General features: G+C 70.6%; 1 protein-coding gene across 5 annotated transcripts in view; it reads right to left on the bottom strand.

The window, feature by feature from the left end:
* Positions 1–67: 67 nt before the first annotated feature.
* Positions 68–12501, bottom strand: part of AGRN (agrin) — a 32472-nt gene continuing 20038 nt past the window's right edge. Inside the window, exons 8-38 of one of the 5 annotated variants that reach the window (XM_059691622.1) lie at positions 11927–12145; positions 11659–11853; positions 11378–11578; positions 11149–11297; positions 10968–11073; positions 10390–10506; positions 10147–10311; positions 9830–9973; positions 9594–9718; positions 9414–9519; positions 8997–9323; positions 8779–8916; positions 8221–8348; positions 7978–8092; positions 7778–7897; positions 7332–7679; positions 7000–7192; positions 6698–6913; positions 5915–6141; positions 5690–5824; positions 5191–5281; positions 4931–5095; positions 4745–4856; positions 4218–4334; positions 3951–4143; positions 3791–3878; positions 3589–3612; positions 2970–3002; positions 2548–2772; positions 1559–1662; positions 68–1343 (exon numbers count right to left, since the gene is read on the bottom strand). In XM_059691622.1, coding sequence (XP_059547605.1) covers positions 1186–1343; positions 1559–1662; positions 2548–2772; positions 2970–3002; positions 3589–3612; positions 3791–3878; positions 3951–4143; positions 4218–4334; positions 4745–4856; positions 4931–5095; positions 5191–5281; positions 5690–5824; positions 5915–6141; positions 6698–6913; positions 7000–7192; positions 7332–7679; positions 7778–7897; positions 7978–8092; positions 8221–8348; positions 8779–8916; positions 8997–9323; positions 9414–9519; positions 9594–9718; positions 9830–9973; positions 10147–10311; positions 10390–10506; positions 10968–11073; positions 11149–11297; positions 11378–11578; positions 11659–11853; positions 11927–12145 — 4784 coding nt within the window. In that variant the 3' untranslated portion in view covers positions 68–1185. Of the gene's footprint in view, positions 1344–1558; positions 1663–2547; positions 2773–2969; positions 3003–3588; positions 3613–3790; positions 3879–3950; positions 4144–4217; positions 4335–4474; positions 4565–4744; positions 4857–4930; positions 5096–5190; positions 5282–5689; positions 5825–5914; positions 6142–6697; positions 6914–6999; positions 7193–7331; positions 7680–7777; positions 7898–7977; positions 8093–8220; positions 8349–8778; positions 8917–8996; positions 9324–9413; positions 9520–9593; positions 9719–9829; positions 9974–10146; positions 10312–10389; positions 10507–10967; positions 11074–11148; positions 11298–11377; positions 11579–11658; positions 11854–11926; positions 12146–12501 lie in introns of those variants that run through there. The other 4 variants (XM_059691626.1, XM_059691623.1, XM_059691625.1 and 1 more) reach the window with 4 other exon arrangements.

Here is a 12501-nt window from a genome sequence, read left to right on the forward strand (position 1 = left end):
GCGGGTGGGGGGGGAGAAGGGGTGACGGGGGGGGAGGGGGTACAGGGGGGACACAGACGGACGCACCTTTAACATGTTCAGACTTTATTTCATGGTGACAGACAGACTGGAGGTGTTAGTAGTGTGACATACGGGGCTCCCTTCAGCCTGTGGGCCTGACATCCCAGCCCAGCTGTGGGAGCTGGGGTGCCACACCCCAGTACCAGGTACAGGAGGGGGCAGGCTGGTTGGGATGACGCGATGGTGCAATTTAAGGCGTTTCTGGCTTCGCAGCCGTCTCTGCCGTCCCAGCACCCGCTCCTGGGCCTCGGTCAGACACCCGGCCGGCCCCCGTCCTTCCCGAACGAGGACACCCCACTCCCACAGGACGTGAGAGGGTTTGCCGTGGGGTGTCCTCAGCTGCCCTCGGGCACGATGAGCCCCCTCCCCAGACGTCAAGTAAACTCAATGCACTGAGAACTCTGGTTGGTGGTCAGGCCTGGACGCTGGCTGCCCAGGCGAGCAGGCAACGGACACCAACACACCACACTGGCCCACTGCCGCTCAGGGTTCCTCACGGGGCTGAGGTGTCGGATGGGACACAGCCGCGTCCCTGGTGGGCGGGCCAGGGAGGTGAGGGCCCCCGACAGTCCTGGGCCTGGCCTCTGCCTCCAGCACCTGGGCCTGGCAGACACAGCGAGAGCAGGGGTGCGGGTGGCCCCAGCAGAACGTCATCTCTAAGTCACAGTATTAGCCCAGGAGGGGCCGCCAGGCTCGAGGCCAGTCCTGGTGAGGCTGGCCCCTCCCAGCGGGACGAGGTCCAGCTCAGGGGAGGCCTGGGAAGGCCCCTGCATCCGGCAGCAGCTCCCGGCTCTGGGGACCCAGACTGGCCGGGTGGAGCTCGATGTGCTGGGGGGTCGGCTGGCCGGCAGGGAAGCCCAGCGGGAGGGGCTGGGACACGGTGGCCGGGTGGAGGGTGTCCTGAGGCTGCTGTCCGAGCCGCGCCCGCCCTGTGGCCACGCCCGCCCTGTGGCCCCGAGTCCCGCGGCCCGAGTTTGCCTCTGCGGCTCGCCTGCCTGGACAGGGGGGAGGCCAGGCCGAGAGTCCCTCCGGCCAAAACGCAGGCAAGAAAATCATATAAAAAAAGCAACAAGTTTACAAAAATATAAAATAATTACAGCAGGGTGCGGGGCGCGCTCCAGGGGCTCACGGGGCGGGACAGGGCCGGAGCTCGGGCCTGCTGACGGCGTCTTCTAGCAGGTGCAGCGGCCGCCGTCCCACCACCACGTCCCGCAGGCAGCCCACGAAGCCGGTGCCGTAGGCCTTGGGCAGGGCTGCGCCCACGGGCGGTCTCTCCAGGCCTCCTGCAGGGCAAGCACAGCGGCCACCGCTGGGACTCCCGGATGGCAGGTGGGCAAGGGACCCACCAGCACCGATGACCAGGGGAGTGACCTGGGGCCTGTGCGTGCCCAGGGGGGACCTGGTGACCAGCGAGACGTTCAGGCCGCCTGGACCCACACCACCCTGGCGTCTGTCCCTCAGGTCCTGAGACACCCCCCCGGCCTCCCCACTCACTCACCCAGCCACAGGGCTCCGTCTGTGTCCAGCTGCGTGGCGCCCAGCGGGGAGGAGCCGGTCACGGGGGCCTCGTTGCCCACCTGCAGGGAGCCTTCCCTCTGTTCCCTGGGGTGGGGGGGGGAGCCATCAGGTGACTCGAGGCCCACCCTGCCGCCTCCAGGTCCTGAGCCCCATCACATCACCCCCAGGGGCCAGGACAAGGTGGCACTGACCCCAGGAGAGGGCCTGGGGGTCGGGTCGGGTCGGGTGACCAGGCTGTGCTGGGAGGGATGCCAGGCTCAGGCCAGGGGAACACGTCCCAGCAGCACAGACCCCTTTCAGGGCAGGCTCCCCGAGCACCTGCGGGTCCCCATCCCGGCCCCCCCAGCTCTGAGGGTCCCCATCCCTCCCCCCACCAGCTCTGACTGCGGGTCCCCCTCCCTCCCTCTGACCAGCTCTGACTGGGGGTCCCCCTCCCTCCCCCCCACCAGCTCTGACCTCGGGCCCCCCTCCCTCCCCCTCACCAGCTCTGACCTCGGGTCCCTGTCCCTCCCCCCCCACCAACTCTGACTGGGGGTCCCCCTCCCTCCCCCCCACCAGCTCTGACTGGGGGTCCCCCTCCCCCCCCACCAGCTCTGACTGGGGGACCCCCTCCCTCCCCCCACCAGCTCTGACCTCGGGCCCCCCTCCCTCCCCCTCACCAGCTCTGACCTCGGGTCCCTGTCCCTCCCCCCCACCAGCTCTGACTGGGGGTCCCCCTCCCTCCCCCCCACCAGCTCTGACTGTGGGTCCCCGTCCCTCCTCCCACCAGCTCTGACCTCGGGTCCCCCTCCCTCCCCCCCACCAGCTCTGACTGCGGGTCCCCCTGCCTCCCCCCCACCAGCTCTGACTGGGGGACCCCGTCCCTCCCCGTCCCCAGCTCTGACCTCGGGCCAGGCAGCCACCAGGGACCCCGTGTGCCCTGAGGGCAGGTCCAGGCCCCTCCCGCCCTGGTCCTCGGCCCCCCCTGACCTGTGCGCCCTGACCCGCAGCCAGCGGTTGGTGTTGACGGGCACGGTGGAGCGCAGCACCACGGGCTGGGAGCCCAGGTCGTAGGTCAGCTGCAGGCGGCCGTCCACGATGGCCAGCGCGAGGTAGTCGGCCCGCTCCGTGGCCTTGCCGCTCCACAGCAGCAGCCCCTGCGTGGCCTCGGTGCGCAGGCTCAGCTCGAAGTGGTCGCTCTGCAGCGCCTTCTCGCTGGGGACAGAGGGCTGGTCAGGCCTCCCCAAGGGCCGCAGGGGCAGGTGGGCAAGGAGGGGGCGGACGCCAACGGTGGGCGGATGGCTGAGGGACGGACGGTGGGGAGCAGGGCCAGCCCGGCAGACACGAGAGGTGGACAGACAGAGGGACAGCTCAGAGCGATGGCGGCGGCAGGGCTGAGGCCACGTGCTTACCTATGAAGGGCCCCGGGGTCTGGAGCTTCGGGGCTTAGAAGCAGGAAGAGAGGGAGGCAGGTGAGCAGGCACAAAGGCTGTGGTGCAGGGGGGACCCGCGGCGGCCCCCACGCCCCCTCTCCAACGGTGGAGGCAGGAGGAGCCAGCACCCTCGGAAGAGGACCCTAGCCACCTGCCCCACCCCTCAGAGAGTCGGCAATGACACACGTGCAACACGCATGTGCAGACAGAGCTGGTGGGCATGGCCCAGGCTGGGGGCAGAGGTCAGAGGCAGGCAATGGGGTGCGGAGAATGGAGACCGAGGGCTCCTGCTGGGAGGGCCCGGACGTCCCCGCGCAAATGTGGAAGCATCACACACACACATACACACACGCACACGCACACGCACACGCACGCCCACAGAGGCTCATGTAGTGAGAGCAGCAGCTGAGGGGTGGATGGTGGCCGCCCTCAGCACACATCCCGGAAGGGGTGGCGCCCGCTTCCATGCTGGGAAACAGCCCCGCCCATCCTCCTCCACCGGGGAGGGAAGTCCCGCCTCTGCCTCAGTTGCAAGGAACAGAGAATGGGCACAGGATGTGCGAGTGAAGTGAGGTGGAGGAGCCCAGGCGCTACTTACGCTGGGATCTCATTGGTCAGTTCGCTTGGAAACAAAGAGACAGAGAAGGTGAGAGGCAGGAGGGAGGAGGGGGCAGTGGGCCGGCCGAGCGGGCCTGCCCTCCTGGTCACGGAGCCGAGGCGGGTGTGGCATGGCCAGCATCTGGCCCTGCACGGCGCAGACAGGACAGATGGGTGGACAGCCGGAGCAGAGGGGGCGTTACCTCTCGGTCACAGCGTTGAGGTACTCGATGTAGGTCCGTCCATCAAAGGCCAGCGCGTCCAGGTCCCCTGCCGACTTCTCTATCAGCCCTGGGAGACAGTCAGGGTGAGGGGCGCCTCGGGGTCCGACACCTGCAGGTTCGGCCCGGCCGCCGCGCTCACCCTTCTCGCAGTGGAGCCCCGAGAAGCCCCCGGGGCACAGGCAGGTGTAGGAGGCCTCCCGGGGGAGGCAGGAGGCCCCGTTGAGGCAGGGGTGGCCCGAGGCCTGGGTGCAGGGGTGGTCTGCGAAGGAGGAGACGGCCACCGCCCGCACGACGTGCTCCCGGGTCAGCAGCTGATGGCCTTTCAGGGCGACCTAGGGGGACAGGGAGTTGAGCCTTGTCCTGCCCACTGCCTCGGCCCCTCAGCCCCCCAGAGGCCCCCACACACCAGCTGGATGGCACCATCGAGGCCGGAGGACACAGCGGCGGCCCGGGCCAGCTTGCTGAAGTCGGGGGCTCCCCCCAGGTACAGTGGCTCCTTCAGGTTGAGGACGGTGTGCGGCACCTGCGGGAGGCGCTGGGTGAGGGGCTGTGGGGCCGCCCGCGGGGCAGGGACTGGGCGCTGCGCCCGGGCGCCAGGCCCCCCTCGCCCTCCGGCCTAGCTAGGAGGCAGTTAATCCCAGACGTGGCCGATGGGGGCTTAGTGGGGGAGGGGCTACTCTATGCAGGAGGGAGGGAGGGAGGCGCAGAGACGAGCAGGTGAGCCAGCGGGGAGCCCAGTACCTTTCGGGATTTCTGACATCCGGAGAGCGGGGTGGGGGTTGCAGAGCAAGGCCAGAGAGCAGAGAGCGGACAGACAGAGGCACAGGACAGACGGGAGAGAAAACAGTTCAGTGAGAGTCGCGTGGGGGGCCGCCACACCGCCTGGAGGAGGAGGAGCGGGGGGAGGGGGGGGCCCACAGCCGGGACACTCACCGGGGACTCCCCCAGCACGCGGGGCCCGTCGCCCACACGCATGGCGCCCTTGCGGCCGTTCCGCTCCAGGGAGACCCTGGTCCAGGCGCCCAGGGCCACGGGCTCCTTGCTCCTGGGGAGAGGGCACCGTGAGTGCCACGCAGGCCGACGGCGCCACCCGAGCCCAGCCACGCCCCCCGCGCACACCTGATGGCCGCCGCCCCCTTGCCCAGGTCGTAGCGGAACTCCAGGTGTCCGTCACGCAGGGCCAGCGACACGAAGTCCCCCCGGCCGTCCGTCTTCTGCCCGTTGTAGAGCAGCAGCCCGCTGGGGCCGCGCGCCAAGAACACCACCTCCAGCGCCATCTTCTCCCTGGGGCCGGGGGGGCGGTCAGGGAGGGCATGCTGACCCTCACGGGCTGGCCGAGGGCTGGGGCACCGCTGCCCGCACCCGCCCGCCCCACTGACCCGAGGTCCCGCTCGAAGGTGTGCAGGCCTTTCATCTCCAGGTAGGAGGCCCCGCGGAAGTCAGCCAGGAAGGGCCCGGGGCCGCTCCGTTCTGCGGAGGAGAGAGAAGGTCACACGGGGCCTGGGCCTGGCTCTGGGGTGCCTGCACCCCCACCGCCCTGTGAGCCCCAACCCCAAGCCCAAGCCCAACCCCAGCCCGGAGCAGAACCTAAACCAGCAATGGCGAACCTGTGACACGCGTGTCAGAGATGACACACGAACTTTTTTTTGGTTGATTTTTCTTTGTTAAATGGCGTTTAAATATATAAAATAAATATCAAAAATAGAATCTTTGTTTCACTCTGGTTGCAAAGATCAAACAATTTCTATATGTGACACGGCACCAGAGCTAAGTTAGGGTTTTTAAAAATGCTGGACACGCCGAGCTCAGAGGTTCGCCGTCACCGCCCTAAACCCAGACATGCGACCTGACCTCCCTCCGGCCCTGAGGCCCCCCCACCTGTTTGGCAGAGAGCACCCCCTCGTCCCAGGGGGCACTCGCAGGCGGCCTCGCCCCCGGGCAGCACACGGCAGGGGGCCGCCCCGTGGCAGGGGTTGGGGTCACAGGGGTCCTTCTCCTCGGCACAGGTGGGGCCTGGACGGAGACAGGGGGGTCCCAGGAGGCTGAGCCCCGGACGCAGTCACACAGGTGCTCCCTGGCCCCCGGCCCCGGCCCCGTCCTCACCAAATCGGCCGGGGGGGCACTGACAGTGGAACCTGCCGCCCTCCAGGGCCTGGCACGGGGCGCCCCCGAGGCAGGGGCTGGGCAGGCAGGGGTGGGCCGCACACTCGCCCACGTGGGCGCCCCCGGTGGCCCCCCGCCAGCTGCCGAGCTCCAGGCGCTGGTTGTTCACGTCCAGCAGGCGGATGCAGCCCCTGAGGCCGACGCTGACGGACGTCCGCTCCAGCACCCTGTGCCAGGACGGGCGGGGTCAGAGCGAGTTCCCGCGCCCCAACACCGGGGTGGGCGGAGGGGCGGGGTCAGAGCGAGTTCCCGCGCCCCAACACCGGGGTGGGCGGAGGGGCGGGGTCAGAGCGAGTTCCCGCGCCCCAACACCGGGGTGGGCGGAGGGGCGGGGTCAGAGCGAGTTCCCGCGCCCCAACACCGGGGTGGGCGGAGGGGCGGGGTCAGAGCGAGTTCCCGCGCCCCAACACCGGGGTGGGCGGAGGGGCGGGGTCAGAGCGAGTTCCCGCGCCCCAACACCGGGGTGGGCGGAGGGGCGGGGTCAGGACTAAAGGTCAGCCCGCCCCTCCTTGGGGGTCACACTAGGCCTCAGGGTGCCACCCCCAGATGGGGCAGAGTGGGGAGCAGGGCCAGGGCTGGGGCTGAGGTCAGGGTCACAGCGTGGTCCCCCGCCCCCCACCCCCTCTGCTACTCGGGTAAATTAGGCCTCCTGGACTCGGCCAACAAGCTGACCAGGAACAAGGCCAGAGGTCAGGCTGGGGTCAGGGCCCCCCGGATGCTCACACGCCGGCCTGGTCCTCAGGGACGCCCCCCACGAAGAGGTCGGTGTCCAGGTTGAGTCCATCAGTGCCACTGGGGCTCTGGCCCAGGACGGGGGGCTCGCCGTCCACCGAGAGCGTCGCCTGGCGCCAGTGCCGGGACAGCTCCAGGCGGTGCCACCGGCCGGGCTCCACGGGCACCGTGCTGGTCAGCACCGCGGGCCCGGAGCCGGTGTCGAACCTGGGGCGCCGAGGGGAGGCGGGTGCTCAGGACAGCCCGAGGGAGCCAGGCCCGGGGCCGCCGCCCCCCGCCACGGCCACACCCACCTGAGCTGCACGCGGCCGCCCAGCAGCGCCAGCGCCAGGAAGTCCTTGCCGCGGGCATTGCCGTTGTAGAGCAGCAGCCCCTGGAGCTCCAGCGCCCGGAACTCCAGCGCCAGGCGCAGCGTGTGGTAGGCGCGGAGCGTGGGGAAGGCCAGGAAGGAGCGGCCCCCGAAGGCCGGCACTGAGGGGTGCAGGGCTGCGGGACGGACGCCAGGTGGGGGGGCAGGGCCAGCCCACGGCCCTGTCCTCCAGCCGAAACCCACCCCTGGTCCCCACCTGACCCCTCAGCCCCCAGCCCTGGCCCCCAGTGCCTCCCCAGCCAGGAGGGCCCTTACCGTTCTCACAGACAGCGCCCCCCCTGCCGGCTGGGCAGCTGCAGGTGAAGGCGCCCCCCGCGTCCTGGTCCTGGCAGGTCCCCCCATACAGGCAGGGCTGGGAGTCACAGGGCCTCCGGGGCTGCTGGGCGCCTGGGGGCAGGGGCCGGCGTCCGGGCACACGGCTGGGGCCCGTGGTGGGGGGCCGGCGTGTGGTGGGGGGGCCTGTGGTCCTGCTCGCGGGCCGGCTGGTGTGGCTGGGGCGGAGGGCCCGCGGGGCCGCGGTAGAGGCGGCGGCGGTGGCCCTGGCCGTGGCCGTGGCCGGGGTGGCTCCCGTGGTCGCTCCCGTGAAGAAGGCAGGAAGCCAGTCTGCGGGCGGGGGACGGTCAGGGTGCCAGGCCGCAGGGCGCAGGGAGAGGCTGCTGGGAGGGGAGGGGCAAGCTGGGTGCAGGACGGCGGGCGCTCACCGAAGTCCATGAAGCGCACGTGCTCCTGCAGCGGCCGCCGCACCCCCAGGGGCCGGCGCCGGGAGGCCTGGATCTGGCGCAGGAGGGCGCGGCCCACGTCGGGCGCCCTGAGGCTCGTGGCTGGGGAGGAGGGACACTGAGCACAGGAGCCCGGTGCAGCCCCCACCCCCTGGGAGGGACCAGGCGGGCGGGGGGCTCACTGGGGTCAAAGTGCACGTCCACAATGGCCCGGACAGAGTCGCCAGGCCCCAGGTCCCGCAGGCGGACGCTCCAGAAGTCCTTCTTGACATCTGAGTTCCGGAACAGGTCGTCCAGCTGTGGGGGGGAGGGGGGGAGGCTCCAGGGGCTGCCCAGGGCGGCCATCGGCCCCCCGACCCCAGCGCTTCTCTGGGTCGGGCCTGGGAGGAGACAGAGCTGCGCCCCACCCAACACCACGAACTCACCGCACTCTCGATGCTCCTGGCTGTCTCCCCAAACAGCTCGGACTTGGGGTCGGCCATCTCGGGCGTGTAGAACAGCTCCTGCCCCTCGACCCCCTCGAGCTCCAGCACACCCTGGAACGCCCTGGTGGCTGTGGGGGAGGGCGCAGTGAGGCCCTGCCTGGCACCGTCCGGCCTCCGGGCCGGCCCTGGGCACGGCCCCAGCAGCAAGCCACGCGGTGTAGGCAGGCGGCGATTAGTCAGATGGTCATGAGGTTAGTGGGAGCCGGGGTGGGCGGCTGGCAGTTACCAGGCAAACTCCGCGGGCAGCACCCAGGCCGGCGTGCAACAGGACAGACAGGTTGCCACGGGGTCCTGGGCACCCACGTGTGCGCGGGGTCCAAGACCTCACATGTGTGCGAGTGTGCTGAATCCCCCAGACCGCACACACGTGTGTGCTCACGTTGGAACCCCAGAAGGCCCGGGTGCCTGCCTCCTGGGCAGCCTGCTTCCAGAGGAGACGGCACCCCCGCGGGTCCAGGCCACTCCTCACGCTGCACCCCAGCCCGGCCGCCCACTCACCGGGACAGTTGGAGCCCTCCGCGTCCAGCGAGGGCGTCTTGCCATCCGAGCAGCAGCCCAAAGGGGAGTTGTAGCAGGAAGCCCTCTCGATGGGTGGCCCAGGGGTCACCTCGCTGCCACCCTCGGGGGGCTCAGGTCCTGGGGAGGGGGGGTCTGAGCCCAGCTGCTGGTGCAGCTTCCCTGGGCCCCGCCCCCCACGTCCCGGAGCCCGCACTCACCCCCCGAGCCGGCCCCACTGGCCTCCAGGTCCCCGCTCAGCTCCTCGTCACCGCTCCCGTCGGCGCTGCCAGATTCGCTGAAGGCCCCTGCGGCGAGGCTGGCTGCCGAGGGGGTTACCGTGGGGGGGATGGTCAGCTCGGGCCTCCTAGTGGCCCTGGGGATGCTGGCCGTGGTCCGAGGCTGCGCTGAGGGTCTAGGGGTGGGTCGGCTGCGGGGGGTACTGCCGGGAGCCAGGGGGAGGGCGCTGGGCGGGGGGGCCTCACTCAGGTAGCGCACCGAGGTGGCCACAGGCACGGGTGTGGGGAGGGCGCCGGGAGCCACAGCCTCTGTGGGGAGAGGAGAGGGGAGAATTGGGTGGGGGCCACGTCCGGGCAGGTCGGGCCTTCCTGGTCAGTGCTGGGCGCGGGCGGCCTCACCCTGGCACGGGCCGAGGTTCTGGATGGAGATGTCCAGGCCCTGGCGGCAGGCGATGGTCCTCAGCTGGCACTCGTTACCGTAGGTGACGCCGTCCGACCCACACACCTGGGCACAGGGCAAGGATGCCGGGGCGCCCTCCCCGCCCTACACCGCCCCCCTCCGCACACCCCCTCCCTCACCTTGGTAGCATTGGCCTCCGGACAGGTGGGTGTTGGGCACACACAGTGGGCGGAGCCAGCCTCCTCCACGCAGGAGGCCCCAAACTCACAGTGCATTTCAGCACAGGTCCTGGGCACCGAGGAGTCTGGCACAGACACAGGGGTCCCACTGGCTCAGGAGCTGCCTCCGTGATGGCCACACCCCCAGCACAGGTCACCCCCCGTCCTCCCCCCCGCCCCCACCGGCCAGGCCTCACCTGTTTCACAGCCAGCAGGGCCCAGGCCACGGCCGTCGGGACACTGCCCACACTTGGGTCCGGCCACCCCAGGCTTGCACGAGCACAGCCCAGTCATCTGCTCACAGTCGTCCCGCACGGCACCCCGGGGGTCACAGCTGCAGGCTGAGGGGACGGGGCGGGGCCTGAGGCCTGAGCCTGGCGCCCCCCTGGCCCTAGAGCCCAGCCCCTGCCCGGTGAGGGCAGGCCAGAGCCCGAGGGGGGGACCCAGGGCACAGCAACGTCAGGGACGGGCAGGTGGGCTCCACTGAGGACCGACCGTGGGGCTCGTCACTCACGGGTGCAGCCACTCCGGCCATCGGTGACGATGCCACGGAAGTTCCAGAAGCCGGGCTCACAGCGGTCACACTTGAAGCCCCCCACACCCGGGCGGCAGGAGCACTGGCCTGTGCCCGGGTCGCAGGTGCCACCGTAGGAGCCGTGGGGGTTACACTGGCACAAGCCTGCAAGGCCAGGGCGGGACAGTCATGCCGTGCAGGGCGCGGCTGGACGGGAGGGCAGGGCCGGGGTGGGGGACTCACTGGGACAGCCGGCCAGGCCCACGCCCCGCGCAGCAGTGATGTTATCCTGGCAGCAGCCGAAGGGGGTCTGGGCGCAGTGCAGGGGGACCGCCGGGGGCACTGGGGCCACAGTGGGGGCTGCAGAGGAGGCGGGAGTTCAGACGCCAGGTGGAGCGGACCCCCCCGGGCCTGGCCACGCCACCTCAGCCACTCCCAGGCCCGCTGTCCCCCTCTGCCACGGGGGCCGGAGCCTGGAGCTCAGGCCACAGGCGAGGATCCCACACCACATCCAGGAACACGTCTGTTCACGCAGGACCAGGAACACACGGGACACCCAAAGATCAAGGGCAGGCAGCCCTGGACACACCGTACACCCGGAGGCACACACGGGCGAGTGCGTCTCTGAACCTGCCCAGCCCTGGGTCTGCCGGGACTGCACTCTTCCTCCCACGGAGACCACCCCGCAGGCGTCCCAGGGCTGCTGGTGGTCAGGGGCACGCGCACACGCACACACACGTGCCTCACACCCGTGTGCACACACATCTGTGCACAAGCACGCGGGGAGCAGCAAACATCTCGAGAGCCCGCGGGCCGCGCACCTGGGCAGGCTCCTCGAGCCACGACGTACAGCTCTCGCTGGGACTCGCACCGGGTCTTCTTCAGCTCACACTCCGTGCTGTAGGTGCCGCCATCGGAGCCGCAGACCTGGGGGGGGGCGGTCAGTGGGGGGCGCGGCCCCTCCTCATTGTCCACCCAGCGCCCGAGAGGGGGAGGCCTCACCGGGCTCCTCAGGGCGCCCCGGCAGCTGAAGCCACAGACGCAAGGCCCGTCCTCCGAGTCCTCATCCCAGACGCCGCCGTACTGCAGGCAGAGGTCCCGCTCACACTCGCCGTCCTCGCCGGAGCCCGAGCCTCCGGAGCCACACTCGGCTGTGGGGAGGGGCTGGGTCACCTCGTGGAGCCGGTTGGGGCCGGGGCCGGACAGACCACGTGGGCCGCGCCACGCCTACCCTGCTCGCACGGCCCCGCCCGGGCCTCCTCGATCTGAGCCTGTTGCCGGCAGGCGGCCTCGCGGAGCTCGCAGGCGCTGGGGTAGGTGACGCCGTCGCTGCCGCACACGGGGCCAGGTGGGGGGCGCTCACACCGGGGGCACACACACTGCCCCGCCATGCACACGGCACCGAAGGCGCACACGGTGTCTCCACAGGTCTCTGCAGAGGGTGAAACCCGGGCGGGTCAGCAGACCCAGCTGGGAGAGGCAGGGACCACAGCTGCCCCCACGCCCACTCACGGCAAGGTCCGTCTGAGGCCACACGCAGGCTGATCTGGCGTGTGCAGGCGTGGACATGCAGCTCACACTCGCTGGCGTACGTGTTCCCGTCAGAGCCACACACGGGCTGGGCCAGGGCCACGCACTCCGAGGGGCACACGCAGCGCCCAGTCTCAGCCTCGCACACGGCTCCAAAGCGGCACTGCCCACAGCGGTCTGGGGAGGAGGCTCCATCACCATGGCGACCGGGACACCCGCCCCCAGCAAGACCCCCTTGCCCGCCACTGACCGCAGGGTCCTCTGTGAGCCACCAGGATCTCTCGCCCGAGGACGCAGGCCGCGGACTCCAGCTCGCAGGCGCTGCCGTAGGTGACGCCGTCGCTGCCGCACACGGGGCTGTAGACCCTCGGACACGCGTGCTGGCACACACACTCGGCTCCCCCATTCTTCACGGCACACACTGCCCCAAACAGGCACTGCACCCCGATGCACGGGGACGGGGGCTGATCTGGGGAGGACACGGCGCTCAGCGGGCCCGCCAGCCCCGGGCGGACGGACGCACAAGCCCCCAGCTCCGAGCAGCAGGCCCTCCTGGGTGGGGATGGCGCGGGAAGAGAGGGCCAGGAGACGGGCCAAGGCACAGACGCAGCAGAGAAAGGGACAGACACGTAGCAGACGTGGACAGGGACACAGACCCAGACGCCCCAGCCTCCTGCAGGCGTGCGGGGTGGGGCTGCCCTCAGGACCGGGGCTTCCTGACGGCCCACGAGGGCCACACGAGGGCCGGGCTCACCCAGCACCCCCGGGGCCGTGACCCTGACCCCAGCCACCCTGGGACACGTATGCACGTGTGCGGGCCTCTCT

Source organism: Myotis daubentonii, chromosome 3, assembly GCF_963259705.1.
Source record: "Myotis daubentonii chromosome 3, mMyoDau2.1, whole genome shotgun sequence".
NCBI classification, from domain to species: domain Eukaryota; kingdom Metazoa; phylum Chordata; class Mammalia; order Chiroptera; family Vespertilionidae; genus Myotis; species Myotis daubentonii.